At 45.6% G+C, this 14,106-nt stretch overlaps 1 protein-coding gene across 1 annotated transcript; it reads left to right on the top strand.

Moving 5' to 3' along the window:
- Positions 1-8,745: 8,745 nt before the first annotated feature.
- On the top strand, positions 8,746-9,690 carry LOC135884172 (olfactory receptor 52P1-like). Its single transcript, XM_065411468.1, has one exon. It carries the CDS (start codon positions 8,752-8,754, stop codon positions 9,688-9,690), a length of 939 nt encoding a protein of 312 aa, XP_065267540.1. The 5' UTR covers positions 8,746-8,751.
- The last annotated feature ends 4,416 nt before the right edge of the window (positions 9,691-14,106 follow it).

A 14,106-nucleotide genomic window follows, 5' to 3' on the forward strand; every position in this document is an offset into this window, starting at 1 on the left:
TGCTAATGTATAAATAAGGGGAAAAGTTTGAGGTAGGGAAACTCTGCCACTGGATGCATCTTGTGTTCCCCACAGACGGGCTACCACTTTGCCACTCGAGAGCCACACTCAGCTTTTGTAATTATTGAGGGTTGGAGGTGTGTTACTAACCTGTTGTGTACATGTGTAAGTGCTTGACACTCAGTAAAGTTTAGCTTTAAGTGAAAGCACTCTTGTGTTGTCCTGTTTGTGCCAGCCATCTATCGGTCAGACGGCTGTGTCTCCCCTGATTTATTTCCTGATACCACCTCACACAGAGTAAAAGTTACCAAGAGCTTTGGGTTGAAAAAACCACGGGTAACACATTCACCCGGGGAGTGGCTTTCCTGGTCCACCACACAATTTTGTTCAGGAACGAGGACAGAGCATATGATCAGTCATGCCTAAGGCTAAGATTTTGTCACACTTATTTTTAGTAAAACTCAGGGACAGGTCATGGGTAATAAACAAAAAATCATGGAAGCCCATGACCTTTCTGTGACTTTTACGAAAAATAAGGGGTGAACTGACAGAGGGATGATTAAAGCCCGATCGGGAGGATGAGAGCCCAGTCCCTACATTGGGAGAGGGAAAGGTCCAGCACCTGCTGCTGCCACGGCTAATAGCTCTGTAGCCTCCGCCGCAGCCCCAGCAACTCAGAACTCCAGAGCCCATACCGCAGCCCCTGTGTCACAGAGCTCTAGGGCCCTGGCCACCTGCAGCAGCTCAGATCTGAGTCCCCCAGTCACCCATGTTGTCTGAGATCTGTACGGTCCTCGGCCACTGATGGCAACTGAGAGCTCAGGGGCTCCCGTTGGCTGAGAGCTTTGGCTCCACAGCCCCGAAGCTGAAGTGGAAAATGTCATGGAGGTCTCTGAAAGGCACAGAATCCATGACTTCTGTTACATAATCTTATCCTTAGCCATGCCTATGAACAACTTGCTGCGGTGAATGGGGAAGTGGTGGAACCCCAGCGACTGAGGCAGTGGCCACACTTTTGGGCAGGAGGCACAACAGTCGCTGACTTGCTCCAGATGCTAGAGTTCTTCACCCCTGGGCTCAGAGTGTCAGCTGGCTGTTGTCAAGTTCTGAAGGCTGGAATGTTGTTGCCTCGGTAATGCTGTTCAGGTTGCTCATCGCTTCTGCTTTGGAGCTTTAGTCATAAGGCAGCCTGCGAATACAGCAAACTTTGATGTTACTGATAAAGATAGACCACAGGCACGGTTCAGTGACAAATGTACTCAGCCAGGTTTACTGACCTCTAGGCATAGTCCTAGCAACCTGGTTATGAGCCAAATGAGCAAATAATGTTATGAAATTCCTTTCCCGGGTGGCAATACCCAAAGAAATACTTACTAATCAAGGACCTAACTTCACTGTACTACTAATGAAAGAACTGTGCAATCTACTGAGGGTAAGGGCATTAAGAACAATTTTGACAATGATGGGTTGGTAGAGTGATATCACAGAAGTCTGATGGTGATGTTAAAGAAGTTTGTAGCCTCAGATTGCAAACATTGGGACCAACTCTTCCCCCACCTCTTTTTTGCTATCAGGAAGGTGCCTCAAGCCTCCAAGTTTTCTCCCTTTGAACTGCTGTCTGGGAAGCAGCTTCGAGGCTTTCCAGACCTGCTTGGAGAAACATGGAAGAGCAAAGACCCCAGGCAATGAACATAGTCCAATACATTCTTTAATTAAGAAATGGCCTCTAAACTTTGCGGGTGTTTGCTAGAAGAATTTTGCTAAATGGGCAACAGGTACAAGGGAAGGCCTATAACAAAGGAATCTACCTGTGAATGTTCAGACTGGGTGAATGAGTGTTATTGTTACTTCCAAGTTTGCTGTTCAAATTACTGGTTCATGGCAGGGACCGTTTGAGATAGTGAGGTATGTGGGCCCCATCTACTATGAGGAGCAGCACACAGAGAAGAAAAAGGAGACTCAGATAAGAACATAAGAATGACCATACTGGGTGATACCAATGGTCCATCTAGTCCAGTATCCTGACACGGGCCAATGCCAAGTTCTTCACAGGGAAAGAACAGAACAGGGCTATTATCAAGGGATCCATCTATGGTTGTCTAGTCCCATCATCTGGTATTCAGAGTCTAGGGAAACCCAGAACATGGGATTGTGTTCCTAAACAACTTGGTTAACAGCTATTGATGCACCTATCCTCCATGAATTTATCTAGTTCTTTTTGAACCCCATTGAACTAAAATTCTGCCAGCTTTTTTGATTGCTACTGAACACTGAAAAGATGTTTTCAGAGAATTGTCTACGATAACCCCAAGATCTCTTTTTTGAGTGGTAACAGCTAATTTAGACCCCATCATTTTATACGTATAGTTGGGATTATGTTTTCTAATGTGCTTTACTGCTATCATTTGAATCTTTTAAAAGCCTACGAGGGGATCTTCCTCATAACCTCATTGTGACACTGCACCCCATGTTATTCAAAGTTGTATGATTATGATACAATTATGCCATAATTGTGATACATTTTTTACAAGATATGGCTTGTCAGATGTCATTGGAAAAGTTGTGATTTGCTTAAAAGGATTATCCTATTTGTGTGTATGTATCGTTTTTGTATCTGAAGTTATGAATATTGACTGTGTATCTCTATTTTAAATGTAGTAACACCCACTAGGCAAAATCCTTTCAATCTAGACAGCTGGTTGTGAAAGGCCTATTGAGGGTAATGGGTCATTAGGGGAAACAATAGGCCTTAAGAGAATCTTATCCCCCACCTGTTGAGCTTTCCTGAGAACGTACAGGACAGCCTATGGGTAATGGCTGCTATGATGCAGCAGCACAGGCCAGGGTATGTGACCAGACCACATGACACTGAACTCCATTTTGGGTATACCCTCCGGAGCCCAAAAAGGCCCCCAGGCATCTTGAGGCAAAAATGGGAGAGGGACAGAAGCTCGAACAAAAGATCCAGACGTAGCAGTTGTTTGATTCCATTACCAGCATGTTCTCATCCCAGCAGGGCACACCTACCTAAAAATTTTATTAAGATGATGTTAATAAAAATAGTGAACAGAGTTTGAGCATAGTAGTTTTTTGGTTATCAGGGAATAACATACAGATTAACGAGGGTGCAAAGTTTAGTTTAAGATCAGGTGGCATAAGGAATACATAATCTGCAATATCCCCGATTGGGGGTAAAAGGTTGATGGGTCAAATACAGGCATTGAGATATGAGGGTATGAAGTTCATAGAGTGGCTATGTTCGGGTGTGGAGTATAATGAGTGGATATGATGATGAGGATGGATTGACCCTCATTTGGTGAGTTTTAATGTTCAGGGAGTTTATGGTTCCAGTTCGTATGATCCAACGGAGAAGGTCACTACCACACTGAAATGGTCCCAGGGCAACAGATCAGGCAAACTCCATGGCTGTTCCCTCGTAAAATGTGGGATAACATGTGAGATGAACTCTAGGTCATTTTGGCCCTGGGAGAGGTGAAGGAATCACACAGTGAGTAGAGAAGTCCCATTGTACTACTTCTGATGCAGGATAACACAACCCATTTCTGCATCAATTTCTGAAAGATCAACACTGTATTGAAATTTGATGCTTTATCGTTGCAGAGAGTAGACGAACTATTAGAACAGTTTGAGCTGCCAGATAGATATCCACTTTAGACCTCCAAAAGGGATACTGGCAAATACCTTTGATGCCAGAATCCTGGCAGAAGAAAGCCTTTTCCATACCCTTTGGCCTGCATTAATTCAGGATCAAGTCATTTGGCCTCCACAGCGTGGCAGTGACTTTTCAGAGGCTAATTTACTCAATATTACAACTGCATGGGCAGGATGTATCGGTATGCTGTTATGATAAATTGAAAATGGTTTTTGGTCCTGTATCTTGTGGCAGCATTCCCACACATAGTGCAGAGGGCAGTACACTACACACAGAAAAGAAAGCCACCATCAATTGCTAGGCTGAACTGTCTGGAAGACTCAGTTTGCCCTGACAATCTCGCCCCTGGTATTGGCAAATCATTTCTTCACTCCCGGGGGAGGCTCTCAAGCTGCAGTTCTCCAGGGTCTATTTTCTGCTCTTCCCGCTGCTCACGGAGCTGAGGGAATTATCTGGGAATCCGGCCAACCAGAGAGTCTGCAGGGACTGTACAGGGGAATCATAAAGGTCGCTGCCCAGCACGCCGAGTGTCAGACATGTGAGATTCATACGCTGATTCTCAGGGCTCTGCCTTTCTGTCACCGTAAGGATATTTCCTCTCTCTGCTGAGCGGGATTGTGGTGAGTTGCCTGTTGCTGCATTAAAGTTAGTGCTAAGAGCTCAGGAAGGGTTCCAGGGTTCAAGTCAAGAACCATCTGGGCAGGAATTCACCAGGACAGTGACTTGAACTGTTTAGTATTGTCAGAAACACCAAGGGATTTACCTGGTAACATTAGAGCTACAAATGTACAAAAGGGGGAGGGATAGCTCAGTGGTTTGAGCATTGGCCTGATAAACCCAGCGTTGCGAGTTTAATCCTTGAGGGGGGGCACTTAGCGATCTGGGGCAAAATTGGTCCTGCTAGTGAAGGCAGGGGGCTGGACTCGATGACCTTTCAGGGTCCCTTCCAGCTCTATGAGATTGGTATATCTTTATATTATATTATTATAAATGCTTTGGAAATAGTTTAGAAAAATATTTGTTTTTAAGATCAGTTCCTTGTGTCTTACTGTGTCCTTCTATCTGTCTCAGTAGCTTCCTTTTTGGGGTTGATGTGGATTTTCCTCTGGTTCGCTCAATTTTTCCTATTCAGGAACTTCACTGTCCTGTTAAGAATTGCAGCCAATATCTCTGCAGCAGGCATCTGTGTGACCAGCGAGTTCACAAGAAGAATGTGCCACACACTGGCCCCAGAAATGCTATTCAGGCTGATCTCTCCCTTTCCCCCAGGCAGACAGACACTGAGTGTAACCTAGTCTGAGGAGATATTTCTCTGAACTGTCGCTGTGAGGTCTGGAACATGGTTTTGGTCCTGGGTGAGGGGTATCACTGTGTGGAAGGGCTGTAAGTTGTGGGGGTGGGGGGCCCATATGAACAAGCGGGTAGCACTAACGGTTATTGGGGTGGGGAGAGGGGTGTACACGGACAGGTAGAGAGCTCAGAGGATTGGGGGGCAACCAGGGAGGTTTACGCAGAGAAGCAGTTAGCACTGAGGGTGTCGGGCAGGCAGGGGATGTCTACGGACAGGCAGGTACCACTTGGGGTTTTGGGTCAGGCATGGCATACATATATAGGCTGGTAGGGCTGAGGGTTGTGGGGGCAGGGAGGGGATGTACAGGTACAGGAGAGCAGTACTGGGAGTTCTGGGTGTGCGTAGTGACATGTACATGGACAGGCGGGTAGTGCTGGAGGTTGTGTGAGTAGGCAGGGGGTATACATGGATAGGCAGGCAGAGCTGGGGGTTGTGGGACTAGCAGGGGAGTGTAAATAGACAGGCAGGCAGTGCTGGGGTGTGGGGCAGCCAGGGGGTACATGGGGAGGTGGGAAGTGCTGGGCGTTGCGGAGGCTGGGAGCAGCATGTTCACGGAAAGGGGACAGTGATGCTGAACTTAAATTTTTCGCTGTGATTGTTGGTCCAAGGCCAGCGCTGGGTCATTTCCTGGCCCCGAGTGTATTGGTGGTGGGGTCTCAGGGTCTCTTTGCCCTGCCAAGCCACAGAACTGCAGACTGGGTGTCACAACCTTTACTTAATTTTGTTTCCAATTGTAGTTCTTGAATTTTAATTATGTAACTTCCAGCATTTCACTGGTGGAAAGAACCATTGATCTTTGTTCCTCAGCTGCTTCAATCTCCCATCATATTTTGACCTCCCATCTGTACTCTCCTTCCCCATCCCAGGCTGCCCTGATTACAACAGCACACTGGTCGCCAATGTTATCTCCATGCTTGCCAGTCATTCTGAGCTACCCCACACTCCCCACAGCTCTTCCTCTGCAGGGAGTGAAGTGCCTCCCATCACACCTGCTCCCTTGACTGGGGGGAGATCAGTGACTCCGTCTCACCGGTGAGAAATCTCACACACGACACCTGTGCTGCTTCTCTTGGAGCACCCATACACTGCATGCTGCTTTGGAGGCTGCTACACAGGAACAATTCGCGAGCTGAGAAGTTTGCACATTATATAACGAGAGCGGGCAACTCTGGGACATGTGAGGGCCTAGATAAATATAGCTGCCATGTGCAGGAGACACAGGCACTGAAACAGTGGGCCACTGGGACACAGACGATCAACCCAGGATGCTCTGGGACCATTTGCTAGCCATCTCTGTTAGCCATTTTTGGCAAGGGTTGTACATTCATTCCTCAGTGCGGAGACTTTACAGGCTCTAGTCATTATTTTTCTCACCTAAAACATTCATCCTTGTAGTGTCACGGGCGCCCTCAGCCTCAAGAAATAGACACCCAGTGTAAGATTTTCAAGGCGCCACAATCACATGATAATTTCTCCTCATAGGGCTAAATTCAAAACAGTCATGAATAGAAAAAAAGGCACGAGCTTGCAGGCAAAATGCCTCCAGCTGACTCCGGACATGTTCATAGATTTCAAGCCTAGAAGGGACCATTGTGATCATCTGGTCTGATTTCCTGTAGGGCACAGGCCAGAGAAATTCCTGAAAATTATTCCTAGAGCAGATCTGTTAGAGGAGCAACCTTCATTTAAAAATTCTCCGTGATGGAGAATCCACCATGACCCTTGGTAAATTGTTCCAATAGTTAATTACATACACTGCTTAAAAAATGCATGCCTTATTTCCAGTCAGATTTTATTTAACTTCAACTTCCAGCCATTGGATCATGTTACACCTCTATATGGTAGGCAGAAAAGCCTATAATTAAATATTGGTTCCCCATGTAGATACTTACAGACTGTTATCAAGTCACCCCTTAACCATCTTTGTTAAACTAATGTGACAGACCCTGACCAGTGGGGTACAGGAGTCTGGTAGAGGGCAAATATACTGGTCACTGGATGAGTAGTTTTCTGTTCCCTGAGTGACCAGAGCAGGGGCTGCACTAGAGTAATCAGGAACCTGCTAGAACCAGTTAAGGCAGGCAGGCTAATTAGGACACCTGGAGCCAATTAAGAAGAAGCTTCTAGAATCAATTAAGGCAGGCTAATCAGGGCACCTGGGTTTTAAAAGGAGCTCACTTCAGTTTGTGGTGCGAGTGTGAGGAGCTGGGAGCAAGAGGCGCAAGGAGCTGAGAGTGAGAGGGTGTGCTGCTGGAGGACTGAGGAGCACAAGCGTTATCAGACACCAGGAGGAAGGTCCTGTGGTGAGAATAAGAAAGGTGTTTGGAGGAGGCCATGGGGAAGTAGCCCAGGGAGTTGTAGCTGTCATGCAGCTGTTACAGGAGGCACTATAGACAGCTGCAGTCCACAGGGCCCTGGGCTGGAACCCGGAGTAGAGGGCGGGCCCGGGTTCCCCCCAAACCTCCCAATTGACCTGGACTGTGGGTTCTCCCAGAGGGGAAGGTCTCTGGGCTGTTCCCCAACCCACATGATGAATCTCTGAGGCAAGAAAATCCGCCAATATGCGCAGGACCCACCAAGATAGAGGAGGAACTTTGTCACACTAAATAGATAGAGCTCCTTGAGTCTATCACTATAAGGCAGGTTTTCTAATTTTTTAATAATTCTTGTGACTCTTCTCTGAATGCTCTTCAGTGTACCAACATCCATCCTTAATAGTGGACGCCAGAACTGGATACAAGATTTCAGTAGCAGTCGCACTAGTGCCAAATACAGTGGTAAAATAACATCTCTACCTCTCCGTGAGACACCCCTGATTATCATTCAAGAATCACATTGGCTCTTTTGGCCACAGGGTCACACTGATAGCTCATGTTTAGCTAATTATCCCTTCACACCCCCCAAACCTTGTTCAGTCATTGTGCTTCCCATGATAGTCCCCCATCATGTAAGCATCCTCTTGATCTTGTTCTATGAGACACGGAGAACTCTTTTTCGATCTCGTCTCTACCACTCAGTATTTTGTAGACTTTTCTCATATCCATTCTTATTCATCTCCTTTGTAAGGTAACAATCCCAATCTTTTCAACCTCTCTCTTAAGAGAGTTTCCCAGGGTCCTTCATCATTCTCATTGCCCTTCCCTGAACCCCTCTAACTCTGCAATATCCTGTGTGAGAAGAGTGCCCAGTACTACACAGAAGAATCCAGAGGAGGGTGAAATATTAACTGGCTGATCTCATGGCATTGTATTTTCTATATAATTCCCCATCCTACGCCTCCTGGATGCCAATGTTTTGCTTAGTTTCTGTCCATGCTTGCACTGTGAGCAGGGTTTCACAGAGCTGTGTACAATGATGTCCAGGTCCCTGTCCTGAGCTCATACAGTTAAATTAGAACCTTGCTAGGTGTTTGAGGAGAACAAGCTTTTCCCTCCAGTGGGCAAACACATTGCAATTTTTGACATCAAAGTTCATCTGCCATCATGCTGCCCATTCACTTGCTTGTTAGCTCCCGCTGTGGACTTCTCTGGACTTGCATATGACCTAAATAAACTGGTTCCATCTGCAAATGTTGCCACCTCACTGCTCAACCCCTTTCTAGATTGTTAATAGCCATCAAATATTTACTGTCCTATTTGTTATAAAGTGTATGACCCCATTGCTGTGTTTATCTCCCTTCACAGGCACCTTGAGGTTTCCTGAGTCTGATCAACGCATCAACCACCTCATGGCAGCTTTCAACCTCACCCCCTCTGACCCTTCAACATTCATCTTAATGGGCATCCCTGGCCTGGAAGCTGCTCACATCTGGATTTCCATCCCTTTCTCTATGTTCTACATTATCGGCCTGTTGGGAAATTTCACTGTTCTGTTTGTTATAGGCAAAGAGCAGACCCTGCACAAGCCGATGTACCTGCTGCTCTGCATGCTGGCGCTCACAGAAATCAGCATATCTACCTCTGTCGTGCCAAAGGCAGTGTGTATATTTTGCTTCAATTTTAAGGGCATTACTGTGGGTGGCTGCCTCGCCCAGATGTTCTTCCTTCATGCGGGCTCTATGATGCACTCAGCTGTCCTCGTGACAATGGCCTTCGATCGCTATGTTGCCATATGTAAACCTCTGAGATATACCACCATCCTCACCAATGCACGAATAGCTATGCTAGGGCTCGTGGGTTTGATAAGAGCTGTTCTCTTCATTCTGCCCATGCCCCTGCTCCTGATCAGGCAGCCATTCTGTGTCAACCACATTATTCCCCATACGTACTGCGACCACATGGCTATAGCAAAGATGTCATGTGGGGACATCACAGTCAATAGGCTGTATGGCTTGGTGGTAGCCTTTGTCTTCATTGGGTCAGACCTAATGCTCATTGCCCTGTCCTATGGTCTGATCATCAGGGCTGTCCTCAGGATCTCCTCTAAGAAAGCCCACCAGAAAGCCCTCAACACCTGCACTGCCCACATCTGTGTGATGTTGATGTCTTATCCTTTCTTCTTCTTCTCCACTCTGACACATCGGTTCGGTCAGGGCATCGCTCCCTACGTTCACATCATATTGGCCAACCTCTATTGCCTAATCCCCCCCATGCTGAACCCTATCATTTATGGGGCCAAAACCAAAGAGCTTTGTGACAAAGTGGGCAAATACACCTGTATAAGGTGATCACCTGGGTCCACTGATTTTAAACCTGTGTGACAAGAGTGGGAAAGGATATTTCCTTGTTAATCAAGGTGGCTTTGTCCCAGTTTGGCTGAGCTCAGCATTGTGGAAGTTCAGAGTTTCAGAAGTTCCTCACATCTAAGATCTTATTACTCCATCACCAAGGACTGCTCTCTCCGTTGCTGAGTTCCCTGTCTCAGACCATCACCTGATCTCTTTCAGTGTCACCGATCATCCCCCACTTCCACCCACCCTGTCATTTCGCCTTTCCATGACTTCCAGACCATGAGAAGATAGTACTGCTTTGTGAAGCAATGTGGCTGTGCATTAGACCCTGTGTGAACATGGTTATAGATCAGTTCGATGAACTCAAGCTATGCTTTCTGCTAGACAAAGACAAAGAAAGCAACTACAATGCTGAACTTCTTTGTCATATGTACAGTGATTCTGTGAGCACAATTCACCTGATTTTTCTATGTCTAATCCTTTAGGAAGCCTGGAGGATACACCAAATATTTCCATTGGAAAGTGCTAATACAGGAAAGCTGCTGCAGGAATTGAGGACATTGTACTAGACTTATTGGTGAGAGATATGAAACTGTGTGTTTTTGAGAACTGTACTCTGTTACTCTGGATATGGGGGCGTATACTGCAGAATGCGATCAATCCAATTGCAACCATATGTTGTGCACTCAGCCACTATGAATTAATAAAATAGAACACAACACAGTATAGGGTTAATTGGAAATCAGGCTTTTAGATGCAAAGTCAAAATCTAGGTGGCAGGTTCTACTAATCAGAATGGGAGGAGGGAAAAGAGAAGTAAATAAGTGAGAATGAAAAATTGTAAATGGATGGAAACCTTGAGTGTAGTTGCCTCTGATATTAGAAGTTTATTGAAAGTGAGGAAAGGTGATGATCCAGTAGTGGACACTATGACCAATGCGTTTTGTAGAAGTTATAAAAGATTAGCTAATACAGCGTACTTTGGAGAAGTCCTCTGAAACCACCTTGAGAGAGGTTTTTCCTGACATCCTTTCTCCCTGGTTGCTGAGCAACTGGCCACTGTGAACCTGCCGTTAATTACTCAATACCGTTCCAGATGTTAGGTTACTATCTGGGATGTTCTAAGCCTATTGTTTATGTCTGTGTGTGCTTAAATCTAATAAACTGAAGTGCTGGCCAAGAGCATGCTTACTTGCATTTAATCCTTTATGAGACAGAATTGCTGTGTTCCCATTGATTTATTCCTGACACCGCCCAGAGTGAAATACTTAAGTTGCCCCTGCTGTGGGCTCTTAAAACCCCAGGCAACAGACTGCTGTGTTAAATTACGATGTCACCTTGGAGTCAAATAACTTACTGCTTTGCACTGTTGATTTTGGAGTCATTTTCAGCTGGAACTTTCAAAATACACACTAACCATTCCCGTTGTTGAAGACATCAAAAGTAGGTCTTGGGGTTTGTAAAACATGAAACAGAGATTGCCATCAAATGTCCAGGTTATAGAATCACTTACAGTACTAAGTCCTTCACGACCTAGATTGGCTGATATCTCATTTTTGCCATTGCTTTGTGGAGACCTTGAACAGTTGGAGCAGCAGTGGAGAGTTTTGCCTATGGTTCACTGGCCTCATACTCAGAACAACCAAGTAGTGCAGATTTGGGTTGAAGGTCTTGAACACATGAATGCCACTGGGGACAAAGTCTTTAGTGAACTTGCCTTGTTTGCTTTTTCGTTGTCGTTCCTATCTTTTAGCAACGCTAAAGTTGAAAGACTCTTTTCTCAGATGAATTTGAGAAAAACAAACCTGTGCTACCAGATGCAAGAGGAACTTTTAGTAAACATTCTTCGTGTTAGGATGTAGATGCAACAACACAAAATCTGTTGTGAACAGTTTCCACCAATGTAAGAAATGATTGCACTGGTCACTGCTGACATGTATGACCAGCAGCAGAAGCATTCTACTTCTGATGAAGACAGCTATGATGAAATGTTGCCTTTTAGAGACTATCAGTAACAAACTAATTCAACTCAAAATATGGACATTGACTACCATCATTGAATGGAATTAGAAATAAATAATATTATTACTGATTTTACACTACATACATTTTGGGCATATTTGGGGCTATTTTTAACACTGTTATTCACCCATTTTTCTTTGAAACACCTGCCAACCCTCAATTAGGATACAAGTACTAGCATTGGGGTTTCGATTTTGAATATGATTGTCATCTCATAGCTTTGTTGCTAAAGTGGATGAAGTCCTGTTGGGGCTTGTTTTTTGTTTTTTGTTTTTTGTTTTAACCTAATCTGTACTAGGTATCTAACAAAAGCTTTCATTTGTTACTTGTATAGACAAATATGTTAATAAAAAAAACTTCTTTCAAGAAATAATATTGGACTACTTTTAGGTTGGTTTTAAAGTGATTTGGGCCTACTAATGCAGTAGACATCTAGCAAACCACCAGGCAGAAACACAAGGGCCAGAGAAGCAGTCCCACATTCGGAGCTTGGCTGGACTCAGAGCAGCGGTGCTGAGGCAGAGCTGGGGAGCTGCACCTGGAGCAGACCAGAACTGGGAGCTGGGTCGGCACAGACCAGCTCTGCCAATGGGGAGCCAGTGGTGTTACAGCAGGGAGCTGCGGAGCCAGAGCCAGGATAGTGGACACTGCCTGTGCCACAAGTAGCACAGCAGCCAAGCATGATGAGCAGCTGGGGAGATCAAGGTGGGGCAATGGGTAGAGGCCCCAGCACTGGGAGACGTCATCAGAGAAGGGGGCCGTGAAGGCTGGACTCAGAATGGGGGACAGGAATCTGATAGAAGGGCAGATGCTGGGGAGAAGGGTCCTGCCACCTAGAGCCTGAGGGTGTCTGGCCCCTGCCAAGGCAAGTGTGTGACCCATGGTATCATCACAGCACAGCCAGGGCCTGGGCAGGAGGTTTGGGATGTGTGAGGAACAGACTGTGAACTTTCCTTTCATCCCAGAGACAGCTGTTTCTGATGTCCCCATGCCCAGAGAATGGGGTTCCCTGTTCCTTGTTTCCTTGAACCTATCCCATTTTTTCTAATAAATTATATTTGTTTTGAACTTAATGCAGTGATCAGTGGGTCAGTGAAGCATCCGGTGTGAAGAGAGCATCCCAGAGTGGGGACACCCTAGCCCCTGTTCTAGGTGACCACGATGAGAATGGGGGTTCAGCTTCCCAGGAATCCTGGGCCCAGCTGTGTCACCCTTATGAGGTCTCTGCCACACAAGAGAGTGGAAGGGGAGTCCTTGAGGTCAGGAAGGCCTCTGGGTAAAGGGAGTGGGGACTCAGACCCTTTCACTAGCCAATACACCTGGGGTAGTGAAGAACCCAGGAAAGTTCCCCAAAATAGTTCCTCACTTACATTAGGGAATTGGGACAACCTGATGGGTTGGATTTTAGTGACGGGTAAAGAGATGTGTAACTTGTGAAATCTCCATATAAATGATAAAAGCTGAAATGTGTAACTTTAGGGAACACACTTTCTGTATAAGGTTAATGTAACGTCACTGCACGAGATGGCTTCCCAGAAACTGGTTTCGTAAAAAACCTTTTTCCTGTACTATTTTATTATGTGGTTAGAACAGTAAACCTGTCATTGTTTATTTGACCTCTTGAATATATTTCATAACAAGTGAAAGCTTGGTTGAGCAATTGACCGTGCAACTGACAAAGAACAAGTATGAATCACTCCTTCTTCTCAGATTCAGTATTTAGACACAATGAAGGCTCCAATAGAAATAATTGTTCTGAGCAAAAATGCCAATGAAATTTATAGGCCTTCAGCATTAAAAAACTTAATGGAAAATTCTAGTTTTCTTTTTCTCATTGTGCTCCAAAGAAATATTCTGTAAACAGTAAATGCTGTTTCAAAACTGCTACAATCCAAAGACACAGACCTATAAAAAGCAGCGGTATTACTTCCCAAAACCACTGAACTTGTAGTTACATTTCAAATTGAGTTCAAAAAGCCAAACATTCAGCAAGTAAATTATCATAAAAATGGGGCAGACGAATAAATTATGAAGAGAAGTGCCTCAGAGAGGCAAAAAGGCAGAGGAACAGCACATTTTGTGGCAGACCAGGGAGGAGAGCAGACCTGCTTCCGGCAGCTCCCGGGGAGATGAGCTGAGGGAAGGCAGAATCTCCCCCTGAACAACTGCCCAAAGGTCCCCTCCTGAGCGAAGGGAGGGCTTGCTGCAGAGACAGCCTGAGAGAGAAGCATTCATCTCTCATATGAATGCTGGACTTGATTGATCCACTTTATTTGTTGTTTGGACTACCCCATCGGGGAGAGACCTTGGATAGCGCTGGCCCCAGGATGCTGGGCCAAACCACAGGAAGAGTCAGTTGCTGTCTGAGAGGAAAAGTGAATGACCTCGCTA

Source organism: Emys orbicularis, chromosome 1 (assembly GCF_028017835.1).
Source record: "Emys orbicularis isolate rEmyOrb1 chromosome 1, rEmyOrb1.hap1, whole genome shotgun sequence".
NCBI classification, from domain to species: domain Eukaryota; kingdom Metazoa; phylum Chordata; order Testudines; family Emydidae; genus Emys; species Emys orbicularis.